General features: G+C 35.6%; 2 protein-coding genes across 2 annotated transcripts; both read right to left on the bottom strand.

Moving 5' to 3' along the window:
* Positions 1-2,036: 2,036 nt before the first annotated feature.
* On the bottom strand, positions 2,037-6,649 carry LOC140757789 (synaptic vesicle glycoprotein 2B-like). The gene is made up of 8 exons (XM_073093658.1): positions 6,543-6,649; positions 5,581-5,742; positions 5,040-5,199; positions 4,642-4,763; positions 4,125-4,366; positions 3,737-3,879; positions 2,944-3,085; positions 2,037-2,351 (listed from the first exon to the last, which is right to left on the bottom strand). Exons 1-8 carry the CDS (start codon positions 6,613-6,615, stop codon positions 2,052-2,054), a joined length of 1,344 nt encoding a protein of 447 aa, XP_072949759.1. The 5' UTR covers positions 6,616-6,649; the 3' UTR covers positions 2,037-2,051.
* A 2,671-nt stretch (positions 6,650-9,320) lies between these two features.
* Positions 9,321-20,395, bottom strand: LOC140757788 (putative metabolite transport protein YyaJ). The gene is made up of 10 exons (XM_073093657.1): positions 20,250-20,395; positions 17,631-17,792; positions 15,094-15,253; positions 14,414-14,535; positions 13,307-13,548; positions 12,607-12,749; positions 12,212-12,347; positions 11,179-11,456; positions 10,363-10,490; positions 9,321-9,451 (listed from the first exon to the last, which is right to left on the bottom strand). The coding sequence occupies exons 1-10, from the start codon at positions 20,320-20,322 to the stop codon at positions 9,360-9,362; spliced, it is 1,536 nt and encodes a 511-aa protein (XP_072949758.1). The 5' UTR covers positions 20,323-20,395; the 3' UTR covers positions 9,321-9,359.
* Between the last annotated feature and the right edge of the window lie 698 nt (positions 20,396-21,093).

The following is a 21,093-nucleotide window of genomic DNA, read 5'->3' as shown; positions in this document are numbered from 1 at the left end:
AGATAGATATCTTTGTATCTACGTTATTATAAAGTTGCTATCTTTGTCCGAGTATCACGAAATACTGAATCAATTTTAATTATACTTGTGTAATTTATAAAACTTACGGTTATAATTTGTGGGAGAATGCTTCATTTCATATATAAATATTCCAATATCACATGATATTAATTTCGAACTACCGCTCCGTATTAACAATTGGCTACCTGTATCATGGTATAAAAAAGGGGCGCGCAACTGTCAACAGATCAGAAGTTGTCCAATAGTGGACACGGCACGGTGGTGCTCTGAACTGTTTGGTATTTTGCTTGGGTGTTATTGTTACTATGGTGGCATTAACGCTTATTCATTTAATTATTTTAACTATATTTTTATAAATATCGGTTAAATTAGTTGAATCGAAATACCATTGTAGATCTACCTACCGGCGCGCCCACAAATTAATAATCGATATATAGATCGATTTGCTAAGCTCATCGTAGCCAAAGATATACGAGTATAATTTATAAATCTTATAACAGGGTAAAAATGGAAGAAGAAGCAAATTTAACTGACCTACTGGTTTTGGTGTAGTAGGGGAGACATACTTTTTCGAGGCGTCTAAATTTAGGCCTCAGGGCTATCAATGCATCTGTGGCCTACCTCAGGCGGAGTTCATACTAATTTGTTGTTATGACTGGCTGCGACAATGATAATTTAAATAATATTTAATAATATAACCGGTTACATCGATAACATAAATAAGAATAATTATTTCCAGCCAGTAATAAAATTAATTTAAATTCAAAGAGAAGTTAAGCTTCTTTATTGACGAGCTTTTGCCCGCGGCTTCGCTCGCGTTACGAAGTACTATTTTCATCCCCTATTTTATCCCCTTGGGGGTAGAATTGATCAAAATCCTTTCTTAGCGGATGCCTACGTCATAACATCTACCTGCATGCCAAATTTCAGCCCGATCCGTCCAGTGGCTTGGGCTGTGCGTTGATAGATCAGTATATCAGTCAGTCACCTTTGAGTTATATATATTTAGATTTACTACTGTATTAGATAATTGCCACGAAGCAGACAAAGTCGCGGGCATAAGCTAGTGATTATTTAGATAAATATGATTATTTACTTATTGCATGTCATGAAAAAGTTGCAAAATCATGTCACAGATCGATTATAGTATTATCAGCGGTACTTGAGAAAGAGGGTGAAAATATAATTTACATATCAAATACGTACCTGATAAAGTTTCCTTATCAAATCCCTAACTTTTACATGTAGAACTGATTACAGAAAATGACATGAATGCCGAAGATTTGCTGTGTCATACGAATATGTAAAATGTATTGGAATTTATTTATCGATGATTGCAGATTTTGGAAGATGATTAAATCCTTCGAGGCTCGGCTAGGGATGGTCCACCGGTACACCTATTTCAGATTACAACTATATTTTTAAACGCTACTGTGTCTTGAATGGTGTGGTAAAGGATAGACTTACACAAGGATCTAACTTAGTCCTCAGAGGCCGACCTCAAGGTCCCCGATCCTATCTAGGTAGAGTTGATTAGAGATTCTTCCTTTCAACAGGTGGACTGCATGTTTGTTTGATAAGAGAAGCTATTGATTTTCATAAAAAAAGAAGGAGTTTAAATACTTACAGAAACTAACAGCAGCCCAGAAGTAAAAGGTAAGACTGCAATAGTCGATGATGACAGCTCCGACGGCGTTAACAGAACCGAACGATGTGAGCCGCGAAAGGCTAGGCCTCTGTTAAAGATAATTGTAAAATATTTGTAAAATAAATTGTAAAATAAATATATAACTATTATAAGAAAATAGAACAGTAATAAAATTAAATCTATTACTGAAGACTTTTTCTTTGCAAATGAAAATTTATTGAGCTGTCGCTATATGGCTTTATCTTTTCATAATAAGATACCTTAGTCCTTCATTAATGAAATTTATATATTTTTACGTGGTTTTTAGTATACAAACATTCTTAACACTAACTAAGAATTTATCTAAAGAAGTATAATCATTAGGAATTAAAATACAAATGTACTAAAGGACGCAACAAAAGTACCTGTAAGAAGTAGGATAAAAATCCACAAAGTAAGAAGCTATATGACCAATTCCAATAGAAGAAGTCTGTATCAACGTGAAGAATATGAGTCTTGCTAGCGGCTGCTCCAACACTCCTACAAGGACGCAACTGAGACAAGGTACCAGTAGAAATTTTATTAACACCAGTCTTCTGTGTTTAGCGAATGTTGCTGCTGACAAGTTGAGCACCATCAGAACGATACCGAGACCGACTCCGGAGTAGATGGCGTTGAGAGATATCGCACTGTCACATATTACCTGAAAACAGTAAGTTAAAATGAACTGGATAACATCCTAGATCATCTTAGGACCTTCAAAAGAGAAGATGGTTTTAAGTTAGCCCAGACGTGGAATCCAATGGTTAGTTTATGCAAGTCACAAATAGTGCAAAGTACGGTGCGGTACGGTACGGTAAGGATATTGTGTGTGTCGTGATATGAAACCTAGAGAAGAATAGATTAATCTACCAGTAGTATTTGTCAACTAGTTTCCCCGCGACCGCAGTTTCGTCGCGACCATGATCCATGCAACTGGGTTTACATACGGCAATAAACAAATAAAAAACACATATCGTGAGTACCTGTTATATAATAAAATGAACTGGATAATTCCGTAAATAAAGTATAAACTCTGGCATTAGTATGGGAACAGAAAACAAATATTGTAAAGGTCTTAGCGAATAGAATTTCCTAAGAGTTATGTAGGGAAAGTACATAAAGTCTACCTATTCAGACTTGACCTGAGTAGTGAATTAAGGTCAAAGCCCTGATTATGCGATACCCGTGATAAGCAGTAGAATACTAAATAGTTAATGTATTATATTAGTCCAACAAAGTCAAGAAGTACTTACGCTATCACTAGTAGTATTAAAAGTAGCAACAGTAACATAATTTGCAATCCGCTGGCAGAAACCAATGTTATCAATGGAATTGTTCCCAGAGTTGAAAAACATATTGACAGCCGTCGCAAACCACATCATAAACACATTATTCCTGGAAGCCACAAACCATATTATGGTTCTTAATATTTCGTGCGAGAAACAAGATAAAAGTCAATATCAAAATATTTTGCGATCATTTACAAAATTAATTAACGCTAATGGGGCAAATAGAGCTGAGGTTTTCTTAGATGCTCTCCTCTCCATGTGCCGGCCTATTTTTAACCGACTTCAAAAAGGAGGTGGTTATCAATTCGGCCGGTATCTTTTTTTTTTATGTATGACCACGAATTACTCCGCCGTTAGTGAACCGATTTTAATAAATTTTTTTATTGTGTAGAAACGAGCTGCAAGTTGGTCCCATTTAAATATGGTTAGGATCCATCGACGGGTTCTGGAGAAAATGAGGGGAACTCCTCCATATTAGACTCGCTGTTTACGTCGTTATCCAACGAAATATAAAGAGCGCCAACTTCAGAAATATGTACAAAACCAACATTTATTTGAATTATTTTTTACTTTGACACTTGTGATACAGAAGTCGGTTGTATTTTTTTGTTAAAAATTTTTTACTACTATATAGTTGAATGTATAAACTCTACTCTTTCTCTTAACAGTTCTATCATCATTATTTTTGCCAAAAGCAATTTCAAATTTGCAAATCAAAAGTTTACATAGTACTAAAATATTTATTTAGATAACTTACGTAGCGCAGCAAACAGTCATCAAAAAGAAGAGCTGAAGGGTTCTGAAGAGCAGCGGAGGCTTGAACAAAGGTATCGTTTGTTTCACAAGCGACCCCCAGAAGGACTCCTCCACTTTCACGTCAACGTTCTTGAGGTACTTTACCTGAAAGTGTATTGCTACAAACTTTTAAAGCGAGTAAATATGGTCACATAGTCATTATTAATACATGACATTCATATTGCGAATATTTAACTATTGAACTTATAGTAGCCGCTTTTAGGAAAACCTTACTTTTAGTTCAGTTTTTATGGCTTATCAACGTAAAATGCCTGGTACTTATTGTGCTTTTTATACTTCTAACGATGTTTTGAAATGTAATACCAAATAAATACCTCTATTTCATTTACCGGAAACTCATCCTTCTTCCCTCCATTGATTTTATAAATTTTCTTCAAACTCTCTAAAGCCTTATCAGTCTGACCCATATTCGCTAAGAATCTAGGACTTTCCTCCAGGAAGAACATCATCACAGCACCCACTCCCAGGGGAAGGGCTAGGACCAGGACGTACAGTCGCCAGGAGTTATAGACTATGGAGAGCCAAGGTATAGGCATGTTGAAGGATAAGGGCAAGATGAAGTATGCCAAACCTGAAAACACACTTTGGTAATACATGATTTATATTAGCTTTAGTTGTGTATGTATTTAATATGTATGTACCCGGTTGCAGAGCGTAATGCTCTCCGAGCATATGTATACATATCTCGTTCTTTGAGACCCGTTGAATTCGTCTAAATGGTACGATTGTATGGGCTACATTACTTCCCTTTTCAGTCAATTATTTGAAGGTGCAAGGATTTTATGTTTTGTATGATAATTGCTGTAATAATAAGTAAATATACATATAAGACTAATTCGCATTTACCGTAGTATATAATCTCCGAGCCCAAGTTGATGCTGTTCATGATGAAGATATATTGACTTCGGTGCTCACTGCCAGTGCACTCGCTGAGATACGTAAACGTCAACGTATGTGCTGCAGTGGAACTGGAAAATTTGATATACGACGATAGAAGAATCATTAGTAGTTCGACTCTGGAAGTAGTGACCGCACTGTCTATTTCTGTCTTATAATAAAAGAGTTAGTGTTACTGTAATTTGGTATTAAAGGTTAAGAGGGGGACACTTATACAAGGCTTGCAGTTTAATTTTTAGGGGTAGAAACGTCTGTGGCTGACATCAGATAGGACTTAAATTCTAGCCCGGTAAGGGTAAATCCTAGTTGGGTCAGTAAATGAAGTCACTTGCAATTGCGTTACTTACAAGCTGCAACCGATTAGTTTCAAAGCCAGCATGACCTGCCAGCTAGTGGACAAACTGCTCAAGGCTGCAAACAAGAAGCCCACAGAAGTAGACAGAAGCAGCGCCTTCCTCCTGCCATGCATGTCCGCGAAGTATCCCCATGGATATGCGAAGAGTACTCCTGAAATACAAATTGAACACGTGGGTCAAGATGAACACAGGGGTCGAGATGAACACATGGGTGGAGACTGAAACTGTTTTACCACCAAAAAAATCGACATTTGAACGTTTCTGCCAACAAGAAATTGTGTGATAGGCAAAAATTTAATTTATTATACTTAATAATAAACGGCCTAAAAAATAACAGGTTAAAGATATTTCGATTGTTTTTTTTTTATATTAGTTAATTCATGTAATTCAAAAATACGTTTATAAATGTGAAATACACATCGTATAATCCGACAAATGCGTATTTAATAAATTGTCGGTGCTGAAACGCGAAATTTGCCGCCCAAGTTGCCATTCGAACAGACGATTTAACCAGTAGTTGGATCAAATTTACCTGCTAAAGGCGCTGAAGCGAGCAAGCCAGTTTCCTGCATGCCGAGCTTCAAGTCACAGCGAGCAGCTGCCACCACGACACTGATGCCGAACATGTCCAGCCCCACTGCGCAGGAGATAATGCTGCATGCAACCAGTGCCAGCCAGTTGTACAATCCATGTCCTAGAATATGTATTTACAAGCCTTTATTTAGCCTGAGTAGAAGGAGTACAGGCCCCCGACCAGGTTTTATGACCTGAAGAGGACGGCTTGTTAGTTCGTATGTATGAATTTCAAACCAGTTGGCCATAACCAATTTTACTGAAATTTTGCTTACAAGTTTCGCAATGGGCACGTATAGAATAAAATGTTATATGATGTATACTGCTTTATGACTATTATGTCAGTACACGGTATTAAAAAAGATATACTGATTACAACAATGTAAAAAACAAAAGACAAACTGCAGTAAATTGCCTGATCTTTCCATTTGAGTCGTTCCATTAACGCCTATTTTTATAATAATTAATCCATCCATGTTTTGCCTACCAAAGATCGAAAGCACAAAAAGAGCTTTCAAGGTAATAATTTTGGAACCTACAAATTTCAATCAACGCCCCTAGCGGATTGTGTCAGAACTAGGAAATCGTATTGGCCTATACGTAAACAAATACCAAAACAGTCATATTTGTCGAAACGTAAAAACTCATGGTAAGGGTACTGTGCCTGCCTATTAACACGTGCTAAGCGATGCTGTGTTTCGTTTTGGAGTGTGTGTTAAGGGAGACATACTTCTAGGCGTTACAACTTAGTCCTCAAGGATAGCATCGTATTTGTGGCTATCCTCAAGTAGGAATCTAATCTTATATTTATTATATGTCCAAAGCCTGCAAAAGCCACTTACCATCAGGTGGGATGCATGCTCGTTTGCTACTCCTTATATTATTATAGCAAAAAATTAAACAAAAAATATTAAATAGTACCAGATAATTTGACGGCCTCGTCATAATATCCTTCATTAATAGCACTATTCATGTTTTCAGCCATTTTACACATGCAGACCACCTGTCACACTCTTGTTTCATATCAGACTGTTTTTACTAATTGTTAACCCAAGGACAACGCTTACTTTCTGATACCATCATTAAAGACGCAAATAATTATGTTGATACACCTTTGTACACTATTTACTTTTCATGTAATTTTTACGTAGTTGAATTTTCTTTCATGATATCATGTGCATCTTACGAACATTTTTTATTTCCACATTTTTCCTTAAATTTCATACCGCATCCGCCTGCTTGCCAAACATCAACAAACCGTTACAAAATCAAACGTGCGGATAGAGCATTTGACTTTGTTTGTGTACTATTCTACTAATATATTTCTAAATCATACGGTAATTTATTAAGGCAAACAAAAATTCCGTTAATTACCAATGATCTAACTTAACCTAACAAGTTCAACATTTGAAATTATTTAAAAATTATACCAACATGTATCTACTACCACTAACTAGAATTTTAACTATCTACTAACGAGAATTTTATGTTAATTAAAATAATGTAAAATGTTGAATATATATGTGAAAACTTTAGGTAAAATAAACGATAATTAAATTTATGGGAGGCGATATATTACTGGTTATAATTCGTCGATGTTTTAATCATTCGAGCATAGCCCTGTGCCTTGTGTATATTTAATTAATTGTAATGAATCTACTAACAGTATATTTTCCTAACTTCAGCTTGATCCGTCTGTACTCTGTAGTATGTGCCGTCGTATAGGGAAGGTCAATGCAAACGGTTTCTTGGAATTCTATAAGGACAATGGCATATACCGGGAAGAGTGGGGATATTGAGTTTGCCTATAGTAGTCACAATTTAATAGGCCCATTTTGACACTTGCCATTCTAATGTCATTAATATCTTAAACAACTTTTTAGTAGGCAGTTTACGACCACGTGACGGCTAGAGCTTGCGGCCTCAAAGCATTCGGAAGAAACCATAATCGATTAACTTTAAATAAATCGCAATTTAGAATTACCAATAACTAATTATTTATCCCTTTTTCATCATATCAACAATTAAGTAATTAGTGAATGATAAAACGAAAAAAAATACACTTTACGAGCGATGCAATCTTCTAAACATCATTAAATTTTTAAATAACAGTAGAATTTATTTTCTTTTCCTCTTTTTATTGACTATTTAGATGATTTAATGATGATTAAAAATGTTAAATAAATATTCTGTTTACAAAATATCAAGTAATCTATACAATACGATGTGGGGTTGTAATCGATTTGTCGTAAAAATCGGTTTCTTTGGATATCGATTTCTATGTCACATGCTTAGAGCCTAGCGAAGGCATGTGTCAAAATGGGTCTATTAAATTGTGACGACTCGAGGAATCGAAAACTGGGTACTTATAATATAATTTTTAGATTATACTTCGTCCTCAAAACAATTTGAAGATACTTCATAATTTTCATCTTTAATTATATTTTATACACATCTCTAATTTATACATAACAAAATTATTGAAATAAATTGTTAGGTTGTTCACAATTGTTTTATTCAATCATAATTTATTTCGTTACTTATATAAAAATCAAAAACCCGAGTGCTAAAAATAAAGGCTGTTACTACAATTTAGATATTATATTAAGTTAGTTATTAAATTATATAATTACGAGAATTGTATGTATGAGATTCTATCAGTACCGACAATAATATATTTAAATTAGTGTCCTTAAATCATAACCTTAGTACAAGACAATGGCAACATAAGTATATCAATAAATAATTTAATTTTCATAACAAATGCAATAATAAAATAAATATTAAGGACAATTCAAAAATAGCTTATTTTGTTTTGTACAATATAAATGCAAAATATTTTGTCCCTGTTTGTCATTAACACGCTTTTATTAGCTTCAGACGTATGTATGTTGGTATGTTGGTATGTTAGTATGTAACGGAATCTTTGAACATGATTTTAACCCCCTTCAAAACGTCGGATTAACTCGAAATTTGGCATACTTATTAAGGACCGATGACAATTCAATATTTTAAACATTAATAGTTTTGTACCATTGTCCTTATCAACATCCTCTGGATTAACGATTTTCGAGGCGAGATTTTTCAAACACCTTCAGCAAAGTTCATCGCAACTTTAGATTGCAAATAATAATTATTGCTATTTAGTTTCAATAGGCGTAACTTTTATATCGTGATTTTTAGTTTAGAAAATAATAATGTTATTTCCCAATAACTCAAATGTTCTGAAACATATCTATAATGCGCTCTTGTAGAATGATTTTTAGGATTCCGTACTCAAAGGTTAAAACGAAACCCTCTGCGGTCTGTTCGTCTGTCGTTGGGCTTTATCTCTTAAATCGTACTAGATAGACACTTGATTTTTTTACAAACGATGAATAATGGTGGTCGCTATAACGAGAAATACTAAAAATTAATAAATAATTATAGTTCAAAAAACTAAAAAACACGCTTTTATGATAAAATCAACTAAAAAGTAGAAAATAATTTTCAATCTAAGAATCAATTAAGGAACAGTAAATAGTATAATTGTGGAAAAAGTGTGGGGTGCTCCATTTATCAGGTTCGAAAAGCACCCCACACTTTTTCCACAATTATACTATTTACTGTTCCTTAATTGATTCTTAGATTTAAAACTATTTTCTACTTTTTAGTTGATTTTATCATAAAAGCGTGTTTTTTAGTTTTTTGAACTATAATTTTTTTATATCATAGGCACACATATTATGAGATCCGATGTTATCCCGCAGGTCTAGTCGGGGCTGAATTAGAAGGATGGATAGTATTGGTCTTCCGATCCTTTGGTAATAACAGACAGACTCCCGCACCACCTGGGAAGATAAACAAAATATATACAAGTAACTAAGGCGCCTAAAAAAAAAGATGGCAAGAACTTGGATGAGAAAAGCAAGAGATAGATCTCTGTGGAAAATTCTCGGGGAGGCCTATGCTGGAAAGCAAGACAATCAAGAAACTGGTGTCTAAAAAAATGAAATTAATTACCTACAAATACTTCAAATAAATTAAATGTAAAAAATAATAATAACATGAAAATATAAAATGTATAAAATAAGATTGTTAATAAAGGTTTAAAGGTGGTAGAACCCTTTGCGGTTCGACTCCGGCGGCACCACCGCCACACCTATTTCTACCTAACAGCAGTGTTAGGCGCTGCTGTGTTCCGGTTTAAAGGCTGTGGTAAGGGAGACAGACTTTTCCGAGGCGTTCCAGCTTAGTCCTCAGGGGTAGCGGCGCATCTGTGGCCGACCTCAGGTAGGAATATCTAATCCTATCTGGGATTGATTACAAATGTCCATGGGTGGCAGTAGCCACTTACCATCAGGTGGACTGCATGCTCGTCTGCCACTCCTATATTATAAAAAAAAGGAGATCATTATCATTATCATTAAGGCGCCGAAAATTATTGAAAGTGGTAAAACCCTTTGTGGTTTCACTCCAGAAGCACCATGACCACACTTTTGTCTGACACATATAACAGCAGTGTTAAATGTTGCTAAGTTTGAACGATATGGCAAGAGAAACACACTTATACAAGACGTTCCAACTTAGTCTCTTAGAGTTAGCTAGCTACGCATATGTGGTCCTTAGCTAATTTATAGCCGACGTCAAGTAAGACTAAAGTGGATTACAAATACCATACGAATTTTTGTCTATCAGGTAGATCACCCTACTAGTTAAATAAAAAAGATCATAAAGAATAAGGTGGAGTTTAAATACTTACAGAAAGTAACAACAGCCCAGAAGTAAAAGGTGAGACTGCAATAGTCAGTGATGACAGCTCCGACCGCGTTGACAGAACCGAACGATGTGAGTCTCGCTACCATTAGACAGAGGCTTGTTGCTAGACCTCTGAGGAAAAATAGCATTGTAGTTATAGATTAGTAAAGATTACTCACTCCTAACAAGAAAGTATAACCAGTTTTGACTATTGAAATTGTCACTGTCATCTATTTTCGTGTTTGAAAAATATTTGAAAAATATAGTTTTTAGATCATTTATGAATGAAACGATATTTCTCCGCACTTTTTCTTCGATTTCGTGCTTTTGCACCACTTAACTGCGCATGTCGGAATTGTTCCACGTAAATTACACCATGACAGACATTAAATGGCTGACAGAGTTGTCAGCCGTTTAAGCCATTTAATGGCTTCTTTCAATGGTGGTGATATCTATACTTATCTACGATCGTAGTAAACGGTATGTTAGTTTGGCAAAGTAAGATCCCTCTGTAGACTAGGTGAGTTATACTACACTAGTAGGCTGCTACGCCTGGGGAGTGACTGTGATCCCACAGTTCAAAGCTTGTAGATATACAAGAAGTTGAGAACACTTCGATAGCGTGATTCAGAAAACGCCATCTCTTGATAAGTTGCGGAAAGTATCCACAGCGTCATTCAAGAGCCCTATACCTTGATGAGGTGCGGGAAGTCACCAATATGTCAAAAAATGTTAATCTTCAAAAAGGATCTACTGACAAATTGTATGAAATATGAACTCGAAATATAAATAGTACAAATAATAAAATAAGTTATGTTACCTGTACGAAGTAGGATAAAGATCCATAAAGTACGACGCGACGTTGCCAATGCCGATAGCAGAGGTTTGTATCAAGGTGAAGGAGATAAGACTTGCAAGCGGCTGCTCCAACACTCCAACAAGAATGCAACTGATACAAGGTAGCAGTAGAAATGCTATTAACACCAGTTTTCTGTGTGAAGCAAACTTTGATGCTGACAAGTTGAGGATCGTCAGCATTACACCGAGACCGACTCCGGAGTAGATCGCATTGAGAGATATGGTATTATCACAAATTACCTGGGAACAAAGGTTTATATAAAGTTTATGAACATGTAAATGAAGAAAGTATAGAAATTGATGACAATACCGTAGAAATAGCAGTGATAGCCTAGTGGCTAAGAAACTCGGCCTCTCGATCAAGGGGTCCGAGTTTCAAATCCCAGGCACCTTTGATTTTTCAATGTTATGTGCGTATTAGAAATTAATGATCACTTGCTAAACGGTGAAGAAAAACATCGTGAGGAAACCTGCATACCTGAGAGATTTATAAAGAAAAACAAAATCTCAAAGGTATGTGAAGTCTACCAATTCCCACTTGGCCTGCACGGTGGACTATGGCCTAATCCTTCTCATTTGGAGAGGAGACCCGTGCCCTGCAGTGGGACAGTAATGGGTCGATGATGATAATGATCGCCGTAGAAATAATACCCTGGACTACATACGGACATGTATTTCATATAAATTCTAGGAACAACTGTCATAAAACATTTTTGATCTTATGCTCTACGATAGAGTTATGGATATCGGTTTCAAACAGTGTAAACGGTACAGGGTTCAAAGATACCGACTTTTCGAAAATTAATGAGTATTTAAAATTAATTATCATTTTATTTACGATGAATGAAAATATCACTATGTACTGAGAGCTAACTAAGAAAAGTGTGTGAAGTTTACCAATCCGCACCTAAGCTTTACACTATCGAAACAAACATTGTACAGAAAAGTATAGACAACTTGTTTTTCGATACAACTTCATAAAGACTATAACTTACGCTATCACCGGTATAAGAAGTGTCAACAGTAACATTATTCTTCATCCGTTGGCAGAAGCCAATGTTATCGGAGGCATGGTTCTCCGAGAAGAACATGTTTACGGTCGTCGCGTACCACATCAAGAATACATTATTCCTGGAAATCAGAAAGGAGTTCTGTAAGCGTTACAAAAAAATTCAGATATGCGAAATAAAAAAAAAGACTATCCGTGACCATAACCGCTGATTTTTTTATAAAAATACTCCTAGTTCAAAATATTAATACATGAGTTACGATTTATTTTTTTCAAAATTCGTCTAATGTTTCTCTTTACCGTTCACCACGATTTTTACCGACTTTAACCCCTATCTTAATTTGAAATGTACATTTACATAATTGTTAAACACAAACTTACGCACTACAGCAAACAGTCATCACAAAGAAGAGCTGAAGGGTTCTGAAGAGTAGTGGAGGCCTGAACAAAGGTACCGTTTGTTTCACAAGTGACCCCCAGAAGGATTCCTCAACTTCCACTTCTACCTTACTGAGGTACTTTATCTGAAAATGCATGTTTGTTTCTATGTGTATTAATCTTAGAAATGAGTCTATTTTCGTTTGAACTACTTCTTAAATGTGGTAGAGCCTTTTATCATTGTATTCCGGCGGCTCCACCACCGCACCTATTTCTACCTAATAACAGCAGTGCTAACAGATTAATTACAGACGTCCATGGATGGCAGTAGCCAATAACTACCAGGCGATCTGCATGCTCGTTTGCTACTTCTATATTATAGAAAAAAATATAGCATTATCGCATTGTAAATGTTTTGTCTAGTGTACTTACAGTAGGCGTTTTTAGAAAAACCTTATAAACTTAAATAGCAATTAGTTCTATTGACAGAACCTACAAATAAAAATAATACGAATAATTTATAATCATTATTTGATTTTTGAATTTGTTTCAAGATATCTTCCATCTGATATTTTCCTTTTCCATCATCTATTATTCCACTACTTACCTTTTTTTTCTCATTTCCTACTTCACCTTCTGCACCATTGCCGCCACGTCCACCTCATAAGCCATGCTAACTTTCTAACAACTCCATTTCACTTACCGGAAACTCATCCTTCTTCCCGCCATTCATTTTATAAATCCTCCTCAAACTCTCCAATGCCTTGTCAGTTTGACCTATATTCGCCAAGAATTTAGGGCTTTCCTCCAGAAAGAACATCATTAACGTACCCAATCCTAGGGGAAGGGAAAGGACCAGGACGTACAGTCGCCAAGAGCTGTAGGCTATGGAGAGCCAAGGTATAGGCACGTTGAAGGTTAGCGGCAAGATGAAGTATGCCAAACCTGGAAGGACACATCGTCGTTCTTAATTCGATTGATATCGATACTGGATTTTGCCCCATTTAACTTGAGTATATGATGTCTATGTATATAACACTATACTAATGTTAAGTATTCATATAAGTTACTCCACCTTTTTCTTAAATATAATCAGTTCGAACAAAAAACATTACCCAAGAAAGATGGACTTAAGAATGTTTTCGCCAATACCTCGGAAATATTTTTAATTTTGAGATTCTAAGTAATAAAGTCTGGATACATTCCCACTCCATAGAATATAAATAATTATTTATTATTCTTTAAATTGGAACAAACACAACTAACTAATAATCATAAAACAAATAATCAATGATGAAGTTTCAAGACCGCGTAATTAGTCATTTCGAATAACAAGGTGACTGAAGTAATCATATTTTTTCTAAAAAACGTTGTAAGTATTACGAAATAAATAAAATAATGTTCTCATTGAACATTTACAGAAGAGATTCGAAATTAATGAAAGTAAAAGAAAGTTATTATTCATTTAAACAACAAAACTATTAGAAAAAAAGTTATTAACGAAAATTTCTTACCCTAATTTTAATCTATTTTCGTTATCAACTTTGTTTGTAATTGGTTCGACGACTTCTGAGCGGAGAATAGTTTCCCTGATATAGTTATAATGAAAATTAGCGCCCTTATTGCAAGATGGCAGCCGAAGGCAAGAGTTGAGACGTCACAAATCAGAATTTAGCGTCACACTATCCCTTGAAATCCAAAAAATAAAATTGCGTCCTTTGCAACCCAAATTTAACATTTAAATGGACTGTTAGAAATAATTTCAAAAATCTCGTTTCTTATAAAAATGATGACAAAAATTCGCACTTACCGTAGAATATCATTTCCGCAGATAAGTTGATGCTGTTCACGATAAAGATATACTGACTTCGGTGGTGACTGCCGGTGCACTCGCCAAGATACGTAAACGTCAAGGTATGTGCTGCAGTGGAACTGGAAAAATCAATATACGTTAAGATCCGATCCGAAGTTCCTTATGGATACACGAGCTTTTGCCCGCGGCTTCGCTCGCGTTACGAAGTAATATTTTCATCCCCTATTTTATCCCCTTGGGGGTAGAATTGATCAAAATCCTTTCTTAGCGGATGCCTACGTCATAACATCTACCTGCATGCCAAAATTTCAGCCCGATCCGTCCAGTGGTTTGGGCTGTGAGTTGATAGATCAATATGTCAGTCAGTCACCTTTGAGTAATATATATTTAGATATATATATAAGTATTATTTGATAATATTATGTCATTTTCGGATATCCTATTCAGATAGCCTTGAGGGAAGAAGTTCATTCCACATATTCGTGAGTAAAAAAATAACGTGCCTACTGCACTTTAGAGAACCGCCACAGTCCCAATTGATGTGAATCTTCTATCATTTCTATCATTCTTCGACGATTGGTGTATTGAAGGGGTGGTACTCTTATCGTTCGGACATTTTAGAGCTAAAGATCACTACTGAACCAATAGCCAGTTCATTACACAATTGCTTTACTTACAAGCTGTATCCTATCAGTTTCAAAGCCAGTAAGACCTGCCAGCTCGTGGAGAAACTGCTCAAGGCCGCGAACAAGAATCCCACAGAAGTAGACAGAAGCAGTGCCTTCCTCCTGCCATGCATGTCCGCGAAGTATCCCCATGGATATGCGAAGAGTAGGCCTGAAATACAAATTAAACTTAAAATAAACATCGTCTGAAATTGTTTTTCACTACGCTTTTATTGACTTGACCCGTAAGTATGTATGTAGCTGGGTATGGAACAGAATCTTTGAACTCAATTTTTACCCATTTTGAACGATTCAAAGATTCATTCAAAAACTAAGAACTAATACAAACAACTAATTACAATACACGATTTGTTATTAATTTTGTTCCATTGTCCTCATTAAGATTATCAGGATTAACGAATTTCCCCTTATCTCCGATTTTTCCTTTTATTTCCTTGTATATCCAACATTTCGCTGCTGCCCATGGATATCTGGGACCAACTTCATACTTCAGACAAAGATTGCTCCCTAATACTAAGTCAAGCGGCATCCAGTCTTCCGACTTCATTCTTCATCATAATTTCTACCACTTTGAAATCATATTTCATAGGCCTTGAATAAGTGTCCGTATTCATTCCAATGGCATTACAATGCAGCATTGTTCATTTAAATTGTAAGACGCACGTAATCAATATAATTTTTCCACTGAAAATATTTAGTTAATGACGCTCACAAAAATGTGCTTTGCATCTAGGGTTTCCACGACTTTATTTTTTTTTCTTTTCTGGAAAACACATTTATTTTTAATGCAAATGCCTCAGAACTTGTAAAATACATTGATTTTAAAAATATTTCTAGAAATACCCTTAATTTTTTTTTTCATTTAATTGAAATAACGTAAAAGCCTTCATATTTTTCAGCTAATCCTATACCATGTATTCGAAATAGGAGTAGTAATTTCCAATGAGAAAATCAACTAGACTTTATAACATAATAAGACATACCAATAATAGGCCATATTGTATTTTATACTTAGTTGGATACAGTTTCTATGTCCGCCGTTTACATGTATATTATTTTACATATAATACGGGTGACAGCCCTACTTGCAGCGTAATATAATAATGAAATATTGAAGTTCCTAAAAAGTTTTATGAGAAAAATATGTTACCAGATGTGTCCATGAAAATAATAAAAGAATATATCGTCCAGTGCAAAAAAGCGAAATACCAATAACATTACATGACACGTAATATCTGGCCAAGTGCAAGTCGAACACGCGCACGGAGGGTTCCGTATTACAAAAAATATATAAACATTTGTAGTATCATAGCTACTATAGAAAAGAAGCAGTGATAGCCTAGTGGTTAAGAAACTCGGCCTCTCGATCGAGGGGTCCGAGGTTCAAAGTCCAGGGACGCACCGCTGATTTTTCAAATTATGTGCGTATTAAAAATTAATTATCACTTACTGAAACGCTGAAGGAAAATATCGTGAGGAAACCTTCGTACCTGAGAAATTTATAAAAAAATATCAATGGTATGTGAAGTCTACCAATTCGCACTTGGCCAGCGCGGTGGACTATGCCCTAATTCTTCTCATTATGAGAGGAGACCCGTGCCCAGTAGACATTAATGGGTTGTTGATGATAGGAATTCATACGCGTTTAAAGAGTTCAAAACATAAAAAATACCGGATTTTTTTAATGGAGACCGGTTTTTAGCGACTACATAGATAATACCTATATTTTGTAAAGATGTCAAATATCTATCTATAACAGTTTAAGAGGCAAAGGGTTCAATATAAAGTAATGGACTCGATGCTCATATAGGGGGAGATTCCTCTTTATTTTCCACTCTGTAAAAATTTCAAATGTCTATGTATGATTACGGTTAAAAAAATAGAGCTCTCCAGACAGACAGTTAGCGGAGGCTTAGTAATCGGGTCCATTGTCACCCTTCGGGAATAGAATCTTCATAAGAATGGATTCATTTAAGATCTCACGGATCAATTCTAGGATAACCTCCACGGACCGCTTCTAGTGATTCGTGGACCATTGGATCAGAAACGTTAAGCTATTAGATAAGTTATATCAAGTGACCTACAAAAGCTCTTGAAGGTGGTGGAACCTTCTGTGGTTCGTCCCCAATGGCACCATCGCTTCATTGATTTCTGCCTAATAACAGCAACGGTAAGCGCTGCTGTGTTCTGGTTGAATGAGAGTGGGTAAGGGAGACATACTTTTCCAAGGCATTCTAGCTTAAGCCTCACGAGTAGCGACGCATCTGTGGCCGACTTCAGGTAGAAACCTAATGTTATCTGGGGTTGATAACAGATGGCTGCGAGCGGCAGTAGCTTTTTATCAGGTGGATTGCATGGTCGTCTGCTACTCCTATATTATAAAAAAAAAACATTTTGCCCCAAAAGACTTTTTTGTAATCTGCCTCAAAACTAATACTTTGATTAAATAATTGTCCAAGTTTTCAGCTCACACACGGAGGATCTTGTACCGCAATTTTTTGGGCTATGAGTAAGTTATCAAAAGGAACCTGCAAAAGGTGCTGAAGCGAGTAACCCAGTTTCCTCCATGCCAAGGTTCAGGTCACAGCGGGCAGCCGCCACCACCACGCTAAAGCCGAACATGTCCATCGCCATAGCGTTGGAGATGATGCTGCACGTCACCAGCGCCCACCGGTTGTACCACCCATGTCCTAGAATCCAAAAGCAAGGAGTGCGGCGGCAAATTACATATTCATATTGAATGGTTAAAGAAAATGGACTATGATGAGATTGAAGATTTATTAAATGTAATTTCATAAACACACACACGTTTGACACACGTTTTGAAGTAGTGATAGCCTAGTGGTTAAGAAACTCGGCCTCTCGAACGAGGGGTCCGAGGTTCAAATCCCAGGCACGCACCTCTGATTTTACAAAGTTATGTGCGTATTACAAATTAATATCACTTGCTAAACGGTGAAGGAAAACATCGTGATGAAACCTGCATACCTGAGCGATTTATAAAGAAGAACAAAATCTCAAAGGTATGTGAAGTCTACCAATACGCACTTGGCCAGCGCGGTGGACTATGGCCTAATCCTTCTCATTTGGAGAGGAGACCCCTGCCCTGTAGTGGGACAGTAATGGGTTGTTGATAGGGCTGTACAATTTAACCGGCCAAGCCGGCTAAAAAAGTTAGCTAAATTAATTAGCTAGCTAACCGATAGGCTTAGCTAATTTAACCGGTTAACTTAATTAGCTCAGCTAATTAGCTAACGGCTAACCGGCTAATTTTTTTTTCAGCTATTCACTGATTCCTTTTCTATAGAAAGGTTCATAAAAATAATATTAAGGCTCTTTTTTTTTGTTTAAAGAAACGATAGTCGCGAAATTTACTTATTTAATATTTTATCAATAATTTAAATAATTATGTTGAATTGTGATTTTCAGTTGTATGAGATATATATCTTCAATTGTATGAGAAATATCAAAAATATGAAATTTGTGTCCTAACGATAAGGCAGATGGGCTACCTGATGAAAAGCAGTCACCGTCGCCTATGGACATTTGCAACACCAGAGGAGTCGCCAATGCATCGCCGGCTTTGGAATATCACATATGATAACTATTAGAAAATTATAACAGCGCACCAAAAAAAATCGGCTAAAAAACGAACTACTGTACAAATTAACGTCACCATTAAAAAAAATCAAAAAACGCGCGCAATGTAAATCTTGTATTAAAACAAATTTTATGGTAATAATTTGCTGTAGTATTTATCAAAGACTATCATTTTCAATTATATTATTTTCTAAAAACTATTATTTATACTCACATAATTATTTTTAGTAAACATAATTATTTCAATTATTGATAAAATATTAAATAAGTAAATTTCGCGACTATCGTTTCTTTAAACAAAAAAAAAGAGCCTTAATATTATTTTTTGAACCTTTCTATAGAAAAGGAATCAGTGAATAGCTGAAAAAAAATTAGCCGGTTAGCCGGTTAGCCGTTAGCTAATTAGCTGAGCTAATTAAGTTAACCGGTTAAATTAGCTAAGCCTATCGGTTAGCTAGCTAATTAATTTAGCTAACTTTTTTAGCCGGCTTGGCCGGTTAAATTGTACAGCCCTAGTTGTTGATGATGAAACACACACACACATACGCACACTCACACGAGCACGCGCGCACACACACGCACACACTTAGTTAGTAAGTGAAGAAAATTTGTAATTTTAAATAAATAATATTTATATGATGCTATGGAAGAGCGGGGCTTCCTGTCACAGGTATAAATATACTTAAAAAGAGGCCCCAACAATGGATTACTGATGTAACTATATTGATACAAATAAAATATTTTCATTTTAATTTTTCATATTCATATCCTTTTCAACCCATTACTGTATGTCCTACTGCTGGGCACGGGTCTTCCTCCGGATGAGAAGGATTAGGCCATAGTCTACCACGCTGGCCAAGTGCGTACCTTTACATACCTTTGAAATCTTTCTTAAAAGATCTCTCAGGTATACACGTTTTCTCATGATATTTTTCCTCTCTGTTAAAGTATGTGATAATTAATTTCTAATACGCACATAACTTTTAAAACTCACAGGTGTCTGTCTGGATTTCGAACCTCGGAGCCCTCAACCGAAAGGCCGTGCTTAAGCCACTAGGCTGTCACTGCAGACGCTTGATGTATTATTTATAATCAACATGTATTTCCATATTATGTGAGTTGTAACTGTATCTACTTCACTATCTATCTGTCTATCACTGTGTTTCTTGTATCTCAAATGATTCTCTTTCAATAACTCTATGGTTGTCTGGAAGAGATCGCTTTTAAGTGATAAGACCGCATGTCGTACTTTTCATTATAATAATATGTATGTGAATATTTGTCATTTATCACTTGGTGTTCAATAAAGCATTTTTGTATTGTATTGTATTGTATCTACTATCACTTTAGACTGTGGCCTGATGAGCCTGATCCCTCTCGTTCTACGAGGAGACCCGTGCCCAGCAATGCAAGCAATCCTTTAAATAAACTACTTTTATTAACAATTACTAAATAGCAGGCCTATAAAAATAAAACACCACGTTTTGATATTTCATGTCTAGTCTATTATATACCACTTGACCTAGTTAGAACGTCATAATACTCACCAGATAGTTCGAAGGCCTCTTCATAATTCGGCTCATTAGTAACACTATTCATGTTTTCAGCCATTGCACACATGTGCAGACCACCTGTTACACTCTTGGCTCGTTTCTGACTGTTTTGTTAACTTTACGCGAGGATTACACGTTTCGTTTCACATTTTGACTTTAACGACGCGATTAATTATGTTAATTTATGTACATAGTGCATTTTTCTTGTTGAGGCCAAATCCGAAGTTATAAGCGAAAATGCTTAAAGGAGTTACGGGACTGATTTCCAATAAAACGAAAACTACACAATCAGATGTAGGTTTAATTTAATCATTTTTTTATTGCCGGAAATCGAACAAATTCATTTTGAAAAGAAACACACCCTGTATTATTGCGCAATGGGATAGTATTGGGTATAAGAATCAAATTTTGGAAGGTAATGAAAGTTATAAGGAATCTGGAAGGAAAACCACCTCTCTTTGAGAGGAGACCAGTGCACAGTAGTGAGACTGTAAGGGCTTGACGATAATTAATACAATATAACATCTCGTAAACCGTACCTTAGAATCAATAAGGAGTATTTTGTGTAAAACTTTTTGGTATGTATTTTATTGAAATTAATTTCTTCGCGCATAAAAATCAGTACAAAAGGCGGAACATAGCGTAATATTATATACCAGTACCCTTAACTAAATTATTGCTTAGAAAATACGACTAAGAACTAAATTGCATCATTTCAATGAATTTACAAAAATTTGGTAAAAGAAAATATTATTTCAAAGTAAGCCCTTAACTAATGAATCAAAAATCATTTACTTTGTACTTATTTTACAGTAATATGTTACGTAAAAAATGTAAT

The sequence above is a fragment of the Epargyreus clarus genome, unplaced genomic scaffold, assembly GCF_041222505.1.
Source record: "Epargyreus clarus isolate Ecla_fem2 unplaced genomic scaffold, WU_Ecla_fem_2.2 ptg000005l, whole genome shotgun sequence".
Lineage (NCBI taxonomy): Eukaryota > Metazoa > Arthropoda > Insecta > Lepidoptera > Hesperiidae > Epargyreus > Epargyreus clarus.
This window is presented reverse-complemented; position numbering and strand designations above follow the sequence as displayed.